The sequence below is a fragment of the Heptranchias perlo genome, chromosome 43 (assembly GCF_035084215.1).
Source record: "Heptranchias perlo isolate sHepPer1 chromosome 43, sHepPer1.hap1, whole genome shotgun sequence".
Lineage (NCBI taxonomy): Eukaryota > Metazoa > Chordata > Chondrichthyes > Hexanchiformes > Hexanchidae > Heptranchias > Heptranchias perlo.
In genome coordinates this window covers 5,314,360-5,331,241 of record NC_090367.1, presented here as the reverse complement: position 1 = coordinate 5,331,241, position 16,882 = coordinate 5,314,360, and the positions used below count along the sequence as shown (strand labels likewise).

The 16,882-nt window shown below is 47.1% G+C and overlaps 1 protein-coding gene across 3 annotated transcripts in view; it reads right to left on the bottom strand.

Moving 5' to 3' along the window:
* Positions 1–4,174: 4,174 nt before the first annotated feature.
* Positions 4,175–16,882, bottom strand: part of LOC137306464 (mammalian ependymin-related protein 1-like) — a 35,087-nt gene continuing 22,379 nt past the window's right edge. For all 3 annotated transcript variants that reach the window (XM_067975699.1, XM_067975698.1, XM_067975700.1), the window contains exons 5-8: positions 13,782–13,919; positions 8,702–8,882; positions 5,908–5,995; positions 4,175–4,330 (exon numbers count right to left, since the gene is read on the bottom strand). In XM_067975699.1, the coding sequence (XP_067831800.1) occupies positions 4,255–4,330; positions 5,908–5,995; positions 8,702–8,882; positions 13,782–13,919 (483 nt within the window). In that variant the 3' untranslated portion in view covers positions 4,175–4,254. The remainder of the gene's footprint in view (positions 4,331–5,907; positions 5,996–8,701; positions 8,883–13,781; positions 13,920–16,882) is intronic.

The following is a 16,882-nucleotide window of genomic DNA, read 5'->3' as shown; positions in this document are numbered from 1 at the left end:
ACACCACCAATCTCCACCCCTACATTAATCCACCAATCTCCACCCCTACATTAATCCACCAATCGCCACCCTTACATTAATCCACCAATCTCCACCCCAACATTAATCCACCAATCCCCACCCTTACATTCATCCACCAATCTCCACCCCAACATTAATCCACCAATCCCCACCCCAACATTAATCCACCAATGCCCACCCCAACATTAATCCACCAATCCCCACCTACATTAATCCACCAATCTCCACCCCTACATTAATCCACCAATCCCCACCCTTACATTAATCCACCAATCTCCACCCCAACATTAATCCACCAATCCCCACCCTTACATTAATCCACCAATCTCCACCCCAACATTAATCCACCAATCCCCACCCTTACATTAATCCACCAATCCCCACCTACATTAATCCACCAATCTCCACCCTTACATTAATCCACCAATCCCCACCTACATTAATCCACCAATCCCCACCCTTACATTAATCCACCAATCCCCACCCCAACATTAATCCACCAATCTACACCCCTACATTAATCCACCAATCTCCACCCCTACATTAATCCACCAATCCCCACCCCTACATTAATCCACCAATCCCCACCCCAACATTAATCCACCAATCCCCACCCTTACATTAATCCACCAATCCCCACCTACATTAATCCACCAATCCCCACCCTTACATTAATCCACCAATCCCCACCCTTACATTAATCCACCAATCCCCACCTACATTAATCCACCAATCTACACCCCTACATTAATCCACCAATCCCCACCCCGACATTAATCCACCAATCTCCACCCCAACATTAATCCACCAATCTACACCCCTACATTAATCCACCAATCCCCACCCCTACATTAATCCACCAATCCCCACCCCGACATTAATCCACCAATCCCCACCCTTACATTAATCCACCAATCCCCACCCCGACATTAATCCACCAATCTCCACCCCAACATTAATCCAACAATCTCCACCCTTACATTAATCCACCAATCTCCACCCTTACATTAATCCACCAATCCCCACCCCTACATTAATCCACCAATCCCCACCCTTACATTAATCCACCAATCTCCACCCCAACATTAATCCACCAATCCCCACCCCAACATTAATCCACCAATCTCCACCCCAACATTAATCCACCAATCCCCACCCTTACATTAATCCACCAATCTCCACCCCAACATTAATCCACCAATCTGCACCCCTACATTAATCCACCAATCTCCACCCCTACATTAATCCACCAATCCCCACCCTTACATTAATCCACCAATCCCCACCCCGACATTAATCCACCAATCTCCACCCCAACATTAATCCAACAATCTCCACCCTTACATTAATCCACCAATCTCCACCCTTACATTAATCCACCAATCCCCACCCCTACATTAATCCACCAATCCCCACCCTTACATTAATCCACCAATCTCCACCCCAACATTAATCCACCAATCCCCACCCCAACATTAATCCACCAATCTCCACCCCAACATTAATCCACCAATCCCCACCCTTACATTAATCCACCAATCTCCACCCCAACATTAATCCACCAATCTGCACCCCTACATTAATCCACCAATCTCCACCCCTACATTAATCCACCAATCCCCACCCCTACATTAATCCACCAATCTCCACCCCAACATTAATCCACCAATCTACACCCCTACATTAATCCACCAATCTCCAGCCCTACATTAATCCACCAATCTACACCCCTACATTAATCCACCAATCTCCACCCCAACATTAATCCACCAATCCCCACCCTTACATTAATCCACCAATCCCCACCCCAACATTAATCCACCAATCCCCACCCCAACATTAATCCACCAATCTACACCCCAACATTAATCCACCAATCCCCACCCCAACATTAATCCACCAATCCCCACCTACATTAATCCACCAATCTCCACCCCTACACCTCCAGCCATTTCTATTTTTTCTCTCACTCTTCCTTTCCTGAGGCTGTTGATCCCTTCTTGGTTTATGTTTTTAAGGGCCCACTCGCCTACCAGTATCCTGTTGGAATGGCTATTCTTAATGTGGGAGCCTAGACGAAGAATGCTGGTGAGCCTATCCAGCTGCAGGCACTGGAGTATATCTTACCTCACATTCAGCAGATTGATGTTTATATTTGCAAGTCTGCAACAGACTTATCTTGGCTCTGGGTTGTTTTTAAAACAAAAGGCATTTTTCCTGAACAGGTCGTTATCGTGACTCCGAATCTCCTACCAGGAGGACCAGAGCACTGCCGTTCGTCTGCCTCCTAATGTCTCCTTCTTTGGCTCTATATAAATGCAAGTTGTTGTTGTTATGGAAGTTCCCTCTACACTGTCCCATCAAACACTCCCAGTGCAGCTTTAGCACGGGTTAGATAGAGAGTAAAGCTCCCTCTACATTGTCTCATCAAACACACCCAGGGCAGGTACATCATGGGTTAATTACAGAGTAAAGCTCCCTCTGCACTGCTCCAAAATGTGCCTCAGCCCCAACCTGAGAAAAGATCCCCTGATTCACAGAGTGACATCTTCAGTTTCCCACACACCAAACGACCTGCGAGCTCTGTGGATGGGATTAACAAATGGGGCCGTTCTGTTCTCTCATCCTTGCAGGAGGCACAGAGGGGAACTTTCACCCGATCAGCCTGAGCTGAATTGCCGCTCGTCACCCAGAAGTGAAAAAGACCAGCGTCTAACACACTGCACCGGCCAGTTCCTTCAAAAAATATCTCATATCAATACCCAGCTTTGGTTTAACTTATATCTCAGCCACCCAGGGTACTTCCTGCCCCTGCAGGCCACTCGAAGCAGCGAGACTGCCTGTCTGAGAACCAGAACAGTCGGAGGGTGAGACTGCCTCACCCCACCCCGACAGGCTTCAACATGGTCACATGGTGCAGAACCCAACTCGCAATGATACAAGACTCACCAGTTATTACAGAACTAAAAGGGGAAGGAAACACATATTCTTAGTTTTGGTGCCTTCAATTAAATTTGCCTTGTATGAAAGTTAATTTTGTAATGTGACAGCCAAGCCTCTAAGTGTCATTGAGTGACAGTGGTGACAATGTGTGTTTCTGGGAGAGGTGAGTGTGAAATGCTGTGTGAAATGCTAAGCTGCACTTTCCTTCCTCCTCAACCAGCAGCCCCTGAGCAAGACAGCAAGCGACACCAGGGCTTGTACTTTCTAGTCAGTCTGAGTTGGTCACTCTCTCACCTCGGAGTCAAGAGGTCATGGGTTCAAGTCCCAATCCAGGGACTAGAGCCCATAATCCAGGCCAACAATTTCCAGTGCAGTGCTGAGGGAGTGCTGCATTGTCGAAGGTGCCGTCTTTCGGTGGAGACGTTAAACCGAGGCCCCGTCTGTCCTCTCAGGTGGACGTAAAAGACCCACAGCCACTATTGGAAGAAGAGCATGGGAGTTCTCCCCAGTGTCTTGGGTCAATATTTATCCCTCAACCAACATCATTAAAACAAATTGTCTGGTCATTATCTTGCTGTTTATTCAAATCACTGGTTAGGCCTCAGCTGGAGTATTGTATCCAATTCTGGGCACCACACTTTAGAAAGGACGTCAAAGCCTTGGAGAGGGTGCAGAGGAGATTTCGTACAATACCACCAGAGATGAGGGGTTTAAGTTATGTGGACAGACTAGCGAAGATGGGATTGTTCTCCCAGGGCAGAGAAGGTTAAGGGGAGATGTAATAGAGGCGTTCAAAATTGTGAGGGGTTCAGAGAGTAGAAGGGGAGAAACTGTTTCCAGTGGTAGGAGGGTCTGTAATCAGAGGAAAGTGATTTAAAATAATTGGCAAAAAAGCCAGAGAGATGATGACAAGAAATTTTTTTTACGCAGCGAGTTGTTATGATCTGGAACGCACTGCCTGAGAGGGCGGTGGAAGTAGATTCAATAATAACTTTCAAAAGCGAATTGGATCTCAAGTTAAAAAGGAAGAATTTGCAGGGCTATGGGGAAAGAGCAAGGAGTGCACGATGGGCCGAATGGCCGCCTTCTGTGCTGTATGATTTTATTATGAACTGATCCTGGGCACCACGCAGGTAGTTTACTGGTGTCATATAATTTCTCTGGAAATGAGACTGGGAAAGTTTACAACCCCAATAAGCAGGCAGGCAGATGATGTAATTATTCTTTATTACAATAAATCAGATGGATTCTTGTATTGTACCAGTTCCACGAGAGAATATTCTCTCAGATTCAATTCAGATTAGTGCACTCTGAAGGAGGGAAGAACACAGAAGGATCCTTGATCCCTGTCGTCCAGTCATAGAACCTAGAAATTAAAATAAAGTACAGACTTGCATTATACAGTGCATTATCACATCTCTCAAACAGCCCAAAGTTCTTCACATACAATGAAGTGTTTGTTATGTGGGCAATCACAGCAGCCATTCTGAGCCATTAAGATCCCACAAACAGCAAATGAGATGATTGACCAGTTAATCCGTTTTTGGTGATGTTGATTGAAGGAGAAATGTTGGGCCCAGGGACTGGGGAGAACTCCCCTGCTCTTCTTCCAACAGTGCAATGAGATCTTTAACATCCACCTGAACAGGGAGACGGGCCCTCGATTCAGTGTCTCATTGAAGGAAAATGTGGCAACAACAATAACTTGTGTTTATACAGCACCTTTAACGTGGTAAAAACATCCCAAGGCGCTTCACAGCAGCGTTATTAGACAGAAATTTGACTCTGAGCCACACAGGGAGATTTTAGGACACGTGACCAAAAGCTTGGTCAAAGAGGTAGGTTTTAAGAAGCATCTTAAAGCAGGAGAGAGAGGTGGAGAGGGAGTTCCAGAAATTCGGGACCAGGCGTCTGAAGGCACTGCCGCCAATGATGGACCGATGAAAATCGCAAATGCGCAAGAGGCCAGAATTGGAGGAGCGCAGGGATCTGAGAGGTTGTAGGGCTGGAGGAGGTTACAGAGATAGGGAGAGGGCGAGGACATGGAGGGATTTGATAACAAGGATGAGAATTTTAAAATCGAGGCATTGCCAGACTGGGAGCCAAAGTAGGTCAGCGAGTACAGAGTCAGAGTTTTGGATGAACTCAAGTTTACAGAGGGTGCAAGTTGGGAGACCGGCCAGGACAGCCCACTTAGGTACTACACTGGAGTGTGTCCCTAAAGTATGGCCTCAAGTGCTGGAGTGGAGTTTGAACCCATATCCTTTACGTCTGTAACGCATTCCCCTCCTCCTCCGAGGATCTTCTCTAATGCTTTCCCCCCATCTAATGCTTTGCTTCCAAGCACTAAGGAGGAAAATTTGCGCCTACATGTTCTAACAGCCCTTATCTGAGTTGGGTACAAAGACTTTACAAAGACTTATTTTTGCCCAGGGTCTGTGTGGTGTGAATTAAGCTTGGTGACCTTTTTGATAATCCATACTCCACACATCACACCAGTCCCGGGAGCTGGGCTCAGAAGCACATGCCTTACATTGACACTGTCTCGAACAGTGAATTTCAGGGGATCGGTTTTGTCGAAAAATGAAACACGAGCTCCCTCTGGTGGCTCAGCTGGCTAAGTTTGGCATCAGCCGTTGCTCAGTGACTGGCACTCATGCCTCAGAGTCAGAAGGTTGTGGGTTCAACTCCCACTCCAGAGACTTGAGCACATAATGCAGGCCGACACCCCCCGTGCAGTACTGAGGGAGTGCAGTACTGAGGTGGCATCTGTTGAGAGAAATGGGTTCAGCTATATTACTGCCAAGAAGCAGCTTGCCAACATTCACTATCTGGGTGTTGCTGCCTGTATCCCCGTGAGAGTCGACCCCTTCAGAAATCGGGAAATAGAGCACTGGAGGAGGAGGGTAAAACAAACACAGGAAAACGTGTAATCAAACTCACGATTCCAAGTTCCATCCGCCCTCCTTGTTCTGGAGGAACACAGACACGAGGAGACAACCGAACTCCGTGACGGTCAAACCGTAGAAATCTGAAAAACAAACCAACGGGATCACATCAACAGAGAATTCAAACCAACGGGATCACATCAACAGGGAATTCAAACCAATGGGATCACATCAACAGGGAATTCCAACCAATAGGGTCAGATCAACAAGGAATTCCAACCAATAGGGTCAGATCAACAAGGAATTCCAACCAATGGGGTCAGATCAACAGTGATGGAGAGATCTTCTTCCAGCCGTCTGCAGTTTGCAGTAATGGACTAAACGTCTATCAGGTCAAAAGTCAGTCACCAGCAGCCCTGAACCCCGAGTGGGTAATTGCTCCATATGGTGTGGTACAGATCGAACCTGCACTCGTCTGATCACAAAATCACAAGACAGATACAGATACAACTCCAGTCACCCCCATCTCAGCATCAATTGTTTCTTCAATGATTCTAGGTTTTTAGCCCCAGTCCCCGACCAGGAGACCATTCCACGTGTCAATTATTGTGAAGAATTTCCTGATATCGCTCTGAAATTCCCCTTTCCCCAGTTTGACCCGGTGTTCCCGTTGTCCTACTGTCACAGTTTAGTTTAGTGTGCTGGATTTCCCTTTGGTGTATCATTTACTATCTGATACACCTCCTTAAAGCTGAAAGGCCCAAGTTTCTCCAGTTGTTCCTCATAACTCAGTCCCTCTGAGGGTGGGCCTCAGCCTCATGGTTCTTCCCTGCACCACCTCCAAGGCTTGAATGTCTCCCTTGTGTCTCGGTGACCAGAACTAGTGACCATTCTCCTTGGGTGAGGGATACATGCGTTCTCTGGTTCCAAGATGATATACCTTGGCGATAGGATATTAACGCCAAGATTCACAGTCAGTAATACAAGGTGTGCAGTACTCCAGGGATGCTGGTAATAATTGATCAGCCCACTTGGCTCACCGATGGGAGCTGAAGAACACATCTGTAACTGGGAGCTGGAAATCTTCTACTCGGCTGCAGATAAGCAACACCCTAACAGGTAAGGTGGTCCTATCTGGACTAGAAGCAGGAAACTTACTAATGCTTGGGGCTGGAGAGCTGGTTGAACTCCAGCAATATGCTGCACACACTTGGCAATCTATGCCTCAGCTCTTGCCAAGATGTGCCTGCTACTTCCTCTGAGCTTAGATAAGTGTGAAGTGTCCTTACAGGGAGATTGTGTGCACTCCTTATCAGGGCAAACAGAAACTCTACCGACGTGGAATTCGTGGTGGTTTGGTTTGAAGGCCATGCAGCCTGGTGATAGGTTTACATCACGTTACATCGAAACTGCAGCTCAGAAACAGGCCATTCGGCCCAACTGGTCCATGCCGGCATTTATGCTCCACAAAAGTCTCCTCCCTCCCTACTTCATCTAACCCTATCAGCATATCCTTCTATTCCTTTCTCCCTCATGTGCTTATCCAGCTTCCCCTTAAATGCATCTATTCTATTTGCCTCAACTACTCCTCGTGGTAGCGAATTCCACATTCTTACCACTCTTTGGGTTAGGAAGTTTCTCCTGAATTTCCTATTGGATTTATTAGCGACTTTTTATATTTATAGCCTCTAGTTTTGGACTCCCCCACAAGTGGAAACATTTTCTCTACGTCGACCCGATCAAACCATATCATTATCTTAAAGAACTCCATAAGGTCACCCCTCAGCCTTCTCGTTTTTTTTTTAAACGGAGAAGAGCCCCAGGCTGTTCTGCCTCTCCTGATTAGGATATCCTCTCAGTTCTGGTATCATCCTTATGAATCTTTTTTGCACCTTCTCCAATGCCTCCATATCCTTTCAATAATATGGAGACCAGAACCGTACACAATACTCCAAGTGTGGTCTAACTAAGGTTCTATACAAGTTTAACATAACTTCTTTGCTTTTCAATTCTATCCCTCCAGAAATGAACCCCAGAGCTTGATTTGTCTTTTTTACATCCTTATTAACCTGCGTTGCTACTTTTAGTGATTTGTGTATCTGTACTCAGAGATCTCTTTGCTCCTCCATCCCATTTAGACTCTTATTATCCAAGTAATATGTGGTCTCCTTATTCTTCCTACCAAAACACACCACCTCACACTTATCCACATTGAAATTCATTTGCCAATTACACGCCCATCCTGAAAGTTTCTTAATGCCCTCTTGCATTTTGACACATTCTTCCTTTGTATTAACTACACCCCCCAATTTGGTGTCGTCCGGAAATTTTGAAATTGTACTTCCGATTCCCAAATCCAAATTGTTAATGTAAATTGTGAACCACAGTAGTTCCAGCACCGATCCCTGTGGAACTCCACTTCCCACCGTTTGCCAGTCTGAGTAGCTACCCTTAACCCCAATGTGCCAGTTGATCAAACAAGAGGTAGAGCACCAAGTCATACAAACCAAAGAGGTCCCAAACTCGATCTATGCTCTGTGCTAAATTAGATGGATTTACAATTGTCCTCAGTATTATGAAGGGAAAGACCAACCAGGGTTCCTGCTCCTGACTGTAATTCAAAGATCTCATCTGCTAGAGGACAATGGTTAGACATTGGGTGAGGCCAGACTGCCCTGGGGAAGTGATACCCTCCAAAGTGGCATATTCTGTGTAGCCTCACATGTGGAGAATGGTCAGTTGGATGAGGTACCCGGAGGGCACCTGATGCGCATGAAACTTTACCCCAGTCTGAGTGAGTGAGAGGAGGGGAGAGAGACAAGAGAGTCAGGGGCCACCCTTACACTTACAATCGCCAACCGCAAAAGTCCAGAAGTTGGCGAGTACCCCCTCCCCTGGAGCAGAGGATCCTCCGATGTAGACCTGGCCACTGAACGTTGCATTCTGGGGGATTGCAATCTCAGGGAATGGAGTGCGGAGAGCAGACTTCTCGCAGGTCCTGTTCTGGGGGTGGAATCGATACATGATGGCCTGCAAGCAGGGAAAGAGAGCCAGGTTAAACAAGTGTACTTCGCTACACTGTCCAGTGTGGTATAACTTGTAAAGGCCAGAGTCCCAGGTACAGAAACTCCACAGACACCAGAACCCCCAGGTACAGAAACTCCACAGACACCAGAACCCCCAGGTACAGAAACTCCACAGACACCAGAACCCCCAGGTGCAGAAACTCCACAGACACCAGAACCCCCAGGTACAGAAACTCCAAACAGACCAGAACCCCCAGGTACAGAAACTCCATACAGACCAAAACCCCCAGGTACAGAAACTCCACACAGACCAGAACCCCCCAGGTACAGAAACTCCATACAGACCAGAACCCCCAGGTACAGAAACTCCAAACAGACCAGAACCCCCAGGTACAGAAACTCCATACAGACCAGAACCCCCAGGTACAGAAACTCCATACAGACCAGAACCCCCAGGTACAGAAACTCCAAACAGACCAGAACCCCCAGGTACAGAAACTCCACACAGACCAGAACCCCCAGGTACAGAAACTCCATACAGACCAGAACCCCCAGGTACAGAAACTCCATACAGACCAAAACCCCCAGGTACAGAAACTCCACACAGACCAGAACCCCCAGGTACAGAAACTCCATACAGACCAAAACCCCCAGGTACAGAAACTCCATACAGACCAGAAACCTCAGGTACAGAAACTCCATACAGACCAGAACCCCCAGGTACAGAAACTCCATACAGACCAGAACCCCCAGGTACAGAAACTCCATACAGACCAGAAACCCCCAGGTACAGAAACTCCATACAGACCAGAAACCCCCAGGTACAGAAACTCCACACAGACCAGAACCCCCAGGTACAGAAACTCCATTCAGACCAGAACCCCCAGGTACAGAAACTCCATACAGACCAGAACCCCCAGGTACAGAAACTCCATACAGACCAGAACCCCCAGGTACAGAAACTCCACACAGACCAGAACCCTCAGGTATAGAAAGTACATACAGACCAGAAATCTCAGGTATAGAAACCGCATACAGACCAGATCCCCGATGCAGACCAGAACCCCCTGGTCCAGAAATCCCATACAGACCAGAACCCCCAGGTACAGTAGTGTAGTGGTTATGTTACTGGATTAATATTCCGGAGAATCAGAGTACAAATCCCACCAGCGCAGTTTGAGAATTTGAATTAAGTTTCAAAAAAATCTGGAAATAAAAAGTTGGTATCAGTAAAAGTGACCATGAAGTTGTTTGATTGTTGTAAAAACCCAACTGGTTCACTAATGTCCTTTTAGGGAATGAAACCTGCTGTCCTTTCCCAGTCTGGTCCACATGGGACTCCTGTCCCACGTTGATGTGGTTGAATCTTAAGTACGCCCTGAAGTGGCCAAGCAAACCAATCAGTTGTATCAAACCACTACACCACCACCTTCTCAGGGCAACAAGGGATGGGCAATAATTACCGGCCTTGCCAGTGACGCTCAGGTGCTGAGAAGGAATAATTCTGTGCTGGGAGAGCCCAAAATATCCAGACAATCGGAAGTAAAATTTGTGCACAGAAAATGCATGTACACTCAATATTTTTAATAGAATTGTCGATTGCTCACACAGAATCAAAACAAAGGGTAGTCTCCAGGTGAAGCAGAGTTAGAGGGCAGGGCAGAATTGAACCCGCGCTATAGGAAAGATAGAGCAGGAGGTAAGAGAGGAGGGGGAGTTGCGTTCTTGATTAGGGAGAACATCACGGCAGTAGTGAGAGGGGATATATCCGAGGGTTCGCCCACTGAGTCCATATGGGTAGAACTGAAAAATAAGAAGGGAGAGATCACTTTGATAGGATTGTACTACAGACCCCCAAATAGTCAACGGGAAATTGAGGAGCAAATATGTAAGGAGATTACAGACAGCTGCAAGAAAAATAGGGTGGTAATAGTAGGGGACTTTAACTTTCCCAACATTGACTGGGACAGCCATAGCATTAGGGGCTTGGATGGAGAGAAATTTGTTGAGTGTATTCAGGAGGAATTTCTCATTCAGTATGTGGATGGCCCGACTAGAGAGGGGGCAAAACTTGACCTCCTCTTGGGAAATAAGGAAGGGCAGGTGACAGAAGTGTTAGTGAGGGATCACTTTGGGACCAGTGATCATAATTCCATTAGTTTTAAGATAGCTATGGAGAAGGATAGGTCTGGCCCAAAAGTTAAAATTCTAAATTGGGGAAAGGCCAATTTTGATGGTATTAGACAGGAACTTTCAGAAGTTGATTGGGAGAGTCTGTTGGCAGGCAAAGGGACGTCTGGTAAGTGGGAGGCTTTCAAAAGTGTGTTAACCAGGGTTCAGTGTAAGCACATTCCTTATAAAGTGAAGGGCAAGGCTGGTAGAAGTAGGGAACCTTGGATGACTCGGGAGATTGAGGCACTAGTCAAAAATAAGAAGGAGGCATATGACATGCATAGGCAGCTGGGATCAAGTGGATCCCTTGAAGAGTATAGAGATTGCCGGAGTAGAGTTAAGAGAGAAATCAGGAGGGCAAAAAGGGGATATGAGATTGCTTTGGCAGATCAGGCAAAGGTGAATCCAAAGAGCTTCTACAAATACATAAAGGGCAAAAGGGTAACTAGGGAGAGAGTAGGGCCTCTTAAGGATCAACAAGGTCATCTATGTGCGGAACCACAAGAGATGGGTGAGATCCTGAATGAATATTTCACATCGGTATTTACGGTTGAGAAAGGCATGGATGTTAGGGAACTTGGGGAAATAAATAGTGATGTCTTGAGGAGTGTACATATTAGAGAGAGGGAGGTGCTGGAAGTCTTAACGCGCATCAAGGTAGATAAATCTCCGGGACCTGATGAAATGTATCCCAGGACGTTATGGGAGGTTAGGGAGGAAATTGCGGGTCCCCTAGCAGAGATATTTGAATCATCCACCGCTACAGGTGAGGTGCCTGAAGATTGGAGGGTAGCAAATGTTGTGCCTTTGTTTAAGAAGGGCGGCAGGGAAAAGCCTGGGAACTACAGACCAGTGAGCCTGACATCTGTAGTGGGTAAGTTGTTAGAGGGTATTCTGAGGGACAGAATCTACAGGCATTTGGAGAGGCAGGGACTAATTAGGAACAGTCAGCATGGTTTTGTGAGAGGAAAATCATGTCTCACGAATTTGATTGAGTTTTTTGAAGGGGTAACCAAGAAGATAGATGAGGGCTGTGCAGTAGACGTGGTCTACATGGACTTCAGCAAAGCATTTGACAAGGTACCGCATGGTAGGTTGTTACATAAGGTTAAATCTCATGGGATCCAAGGTGAGGTAGCCAATTGGATACAAAATTGGCTTGACGACAGAAGACAGAGGGTGGTTGTCGAGGGTTGTTTTTCAAACTGGATGCCTGTGTCCAGCGGTGTGCCTCAGGGATCGGTGCTGGGTCCGCTGTTATTTGTTATTTATATTAATGATTTGGATGAGAATTTAGGAGGCATGGTTAGTAAGTTTGCAGATGACACCAAGATTGGTGGCATTGTGGACAGTGAAGAAGGTTATCTAGGATTGCAACGGGATCTTGATAAATTGGGCCAGTGGGCCGATGAATGGCAGATGGAGTTTAATTTAGATAAATGTGAGGTGATGCATTTTGGTAGATCGAATCGGGCCAGGACCTACTCCGTTAATGGTAGGGCGTTGGGGAGAGTTATAGAACAAAGAGATCTAGGAGTACAGATTCATAGCTCCTTGAAAGTGGAGTCACAGGTGGATAGGGTGGTGAAGAAGGCATTCAGCATGCTTGGTTTCATTGGTCAGAACATTGAATGCAGGAGTTGGGATGTCTTGTTGAAGTTGTACAGGGCATTGGTGAGGCCACACTTGGAGTACTGTGTACAGTTCTGGTCACCCTATTATAGAAAGGATATTATTAAACTAGAAAGAGTGCAGAAAAGATTTACTAGGATGCTACCGGGACTTGATGGTTTGACTTACAGGGAGAGGTTAGACAGACTGGGACTTTATTCCCTGGAGAGTAGGAGGTTAAGGGGTGATCTTATAGAAGTCTATAAAATAATGAGGGGCATAGATAAGGTCGATAGTCAAAATCTTTTCCCAAAGGTAGGGGAGTCTATAACGAGGGGGCACAGATTTAAGGTGAGAGGGGAGAGATACAAAAGGATCCAGAGGGGCAATTTTTTCACTCAAAGGGTGGTGAGTGTCTGGAACGAGCTGCCAGAGGCAGTAGTAGAGGCGGGTACAATTTTGTCTTTTAAAAAGCATTTGGACAGTTACATGGGGAAGATGGGTATCGAGGGATATGGGCCAAGTGCAGGCAATTGGGACTAGCTTAGTGGTATAAACTGGGCGACATGGACATGTTGGGCCGAAGGGCCTGTTTCCATGTTGTAACTTCTATGATTCTATGAACCTGCCCTGGGAGTGTTTGATGGGACAGTGTAGAGGGGGCTTTACTCTGTATTTAACCCATGCTGTACCTGCCCTGGGAGTATTTGATGGGACAGTGGAGAGGGAGCTTTACTCTGTATCTAACCCGCACTGTACCTACACTGGGAGTGTTTGATGGGACAGTGTAGAGGGGGCTTTACTCTGTACCGAACCCGTGCTGTACTTGCCCTGGGAGTGTTTGATGGGACAGTCCAGAGGGAGCTTTACTGTGTCGAACACGGGTGTGCTTGTTGTTGACACTGGACTCCCAATGGAAAATATCCCCACACTTACATCCCTCCCCTTGATTCACACAAAAAGAATGGCCTCCTTATGTGGTGTCAGATTCTTTCATCAGCCGAGGTTCAGAAGCAAGTCACTTGGGTGGGTTTATGGCCAGCAAAACGAGGGAGGGGAACTCAGAGAGAAAACGTATTTAAAGTTAAAAACCAGACCCACATGGTCCCTGTAAACTCACCTCCTCGAATAGGAAGAACTCCTCCACAGAAATAAATTTCTCCACTCCAATCATCACTTGTTTACCAAAATAAACTCTCTTTTGAACAGCGTCGTAGGAGAATCGTCCAAACTCCAGAAAGGGTTTGCTCGGATCAAACTTTAAAAGAAGAACAGAACAAGGAGGGGAATCCTGACAGGGCAATCAATTCATTCTTAATGAAAATGCAACTCTTTTCCCCCCCCCCCCCAGTGAGTTAATTGAACTCCCACGAGGTGGGATTTCCAAATTGGAGCTCAGAGTCTCAGAGTATTAGTTGACCTACTCCGGAGGTTATTTCTGTTGCTGTACCCCATTATATGTATTTTTAAAAAAATAATTCTGCAGTGTGAGCACTGAATTCTTATTGGTGCCTTTCACGGAGATTCAGAAGTTAGGACAGACCATCCCCTGGGAGGGCGTCAGTATTAGCAGAGTCCCCCGGGGAGGGCGTCAGTATTAGCAGAGTCCCCCGGGGAGGGCGTCAGTATTAGCAGAGTCCCCCGGGAGGGTGTCAGTATTAGCAGAGTCCCCCGGGAGGGTGTCAGTATTAGCTGAGTCCCTGGGAGGGTGTCAGTATTAGCAGAGTCCCCCGGGGAGGGCGTCAGTATCAGCAGAGTCCCCCGGGGAGGGCGTCAGTATTAGCAGAGTCCCCCGGGGAGGGCGTCAGTATTAGCAGAGTCCCCCGGGGAGGGCGTCAGTATTAGCAGAGTCCCCCGTGAGTGCGTCCGTATTAGCAGAGTCCCCCGGGGAGGGCGTCAGTATTAGCAGAGTCCCCCGGGAGGGCGTCAGTTTTAGCAGAGTCCCCCGGGAGTGCGTCAGTATTAGTAGAGTCCCCCGGGAGGGCGTCAGTATTAGCAGAGTCCCTGGGAGTGTGTCCGTATTAGCAGAGTCCCCCGGGAGTGTGTCAGTATTAGCAGAGTCCCTGGGAGTGTGTCAGTATTAGCAGAGTCCCTGGGATTATCTCAGTATTAGCAGAGTCCCTGGGAGTGTGTCAGTATTAGCAGAGTCCCTGGGAGTGTGTCCGTATTAGCAGAGTCCCTGGGAGTATGTCCGTATTAGCAGAGTCCCTGGGAGTGTGTCCGTATTAGCAGAGTCCCTGGGAGTGTGTCAGTATTAGCAGAGTCCCTGGGAGTGTGTCCGTATTAGCAGAGTCCCTGGGAGTGTGTCCGTATTAGCAGAGTCCCTGGGAGTGTGTCCGTATTAGCAGAGTCCCTGGGAGTGTGTCAGTATTAGCAGAGTCCCTGGGAGTGTGTCAGTATTAGCAGAGTCCGTGGGAGTGTGTCAGTATTAGCAGAGCCCCTGGGATTATCTCAGTATTAGCAGAGTCCCTGGGAGCGCATCAGTATTAGCAGAGTCCCTGGGAGCGCATCAGTATTAGCAGAGTCCCTGGGAGTGTGTCAGTATTAGGACAGTCCCTGGGATTATCTCAGTATTAGCAGAGTCCCTGGGAGTGTGTCAGGATTAGCAGAGTCCCTGGGAGTGTGTCAGGATTAGCAGAGTCCCTGGGAGTGTGTCAGGATTAGCAGAGTCCCTGGGAGTGTGTACACTAAGAGCAAGAGGATAACTAAGGAAAGAGTATGGCCTATTAGAGACCAAACATGTAAACCATGTGTGGAGGCGGAAGGTGTGGGCATGGTTCTTAATGAATACTTTGCCTCCGTCTTCACAAAGGAGAGGGATGATACAGGTACTGAAGTTCAGGAGGAGGAGTGTGAAATATTGGATGGGATAAACATAATGCCAGAGGAAGTATTAAGAGGATTAACATCTTTGAAATTGAATAAATCACCAGGGCCTGATGAAATGTAGGCCAGGCTGTTAAAGGATGCCAGGGAGGAATTAGCGGAGGCTTTAACAATCATTTTCTAAACTTCACTGGATACAGGTGTAGTGCCGGAGGATTGGAGGACTGCTAACGTTGTACCGTGGTTTAAAAAGGGAGCGAAGGATAGACCGAGTAATTACGGGCCAGTCAGCCTAACCTCGGTGGTGGGCAAATTATTGGAATCAATTCTGAGGGACAGGATAAACTGTCACTTAGAAAGGCGCGGATTAATCAAGGACAGTCAGCACCGATTTGTTAAGGGGAGGTCGTGTCTGACTAACTTGATTGGATTTTTCGAGGAGGTGACAAGAAGGATCGATGAGGGTGGCGCAATTGATGTAGTCTACGTGGATTTTAGCAAGGCTTTTGACAAGGTCCCACATGGCAGATTGATCAAAATAGTAAAGTCCCATGGGACCCAAGGGAATGTGGCAAATTGGCTCAGTGGCAGGAAGCAAAGGGTAATGGTCGACGGGTGTTTTTGCGATTGGAAGGCTGTTTCCAGTGGGGTGCCGCAGGGCTCGGTACTCGGTCCTTTGCTTTTTGTGTTATACATTAACGATTTGTACTTCAACGTAAGGGGCATGATTAAGAAATTTGCGGATGACACAAAGATAGGCCGTGTGGTTGATAGTGAGGAGGAAAGCTGTAGACTGCAGGAAGACATCAATGGGCTGGTCAGATGGGCAGAAAAGTGGCAAATGGAGTTCAATCCGGAGAAGTGTGAGGTAATGCATTTGGGGAGAGCAAACAAGACAAGGGAATACACAATAAATGGGAGGATACTGAAAGGTGTTGAGGAAGTGAGGGACCTTGGAGTCCATGTCCACAGATCCCTGAAGGTAGCAGGACATGGAGATAAGGTGGTTAAGGTGGCATATGGGATGCTTTCCTTTATTAGCCGAGGCATAGAATATAAAAGCAAGGATGTTATGCTGGAACTGTATAAAACACTAGTTAGGCCACGGCTTGAGTACTGCGCACAGTTCTGGTCACCACATTACAGGAAGGATGTAATTGCACTAGAGAGGGTGCAGAGGAGATTTATGAGGATGATGCCAGGACTGGAGAATTTTAGCTATGATGACAGATTGGATAGGCTGGGGTTGTTTTCCTTGGAACAGAGGAGGCTGAGGGGTGATTTGATTGAGGTGTATACAATTATGAGGGGCCTAGATAGAGTGGACAGGAAGGACCTATTTCCCTTGGTGAAGGAGTCAATAAGCAGGGGGCAAAGATTTAAAGTGATTGGTTG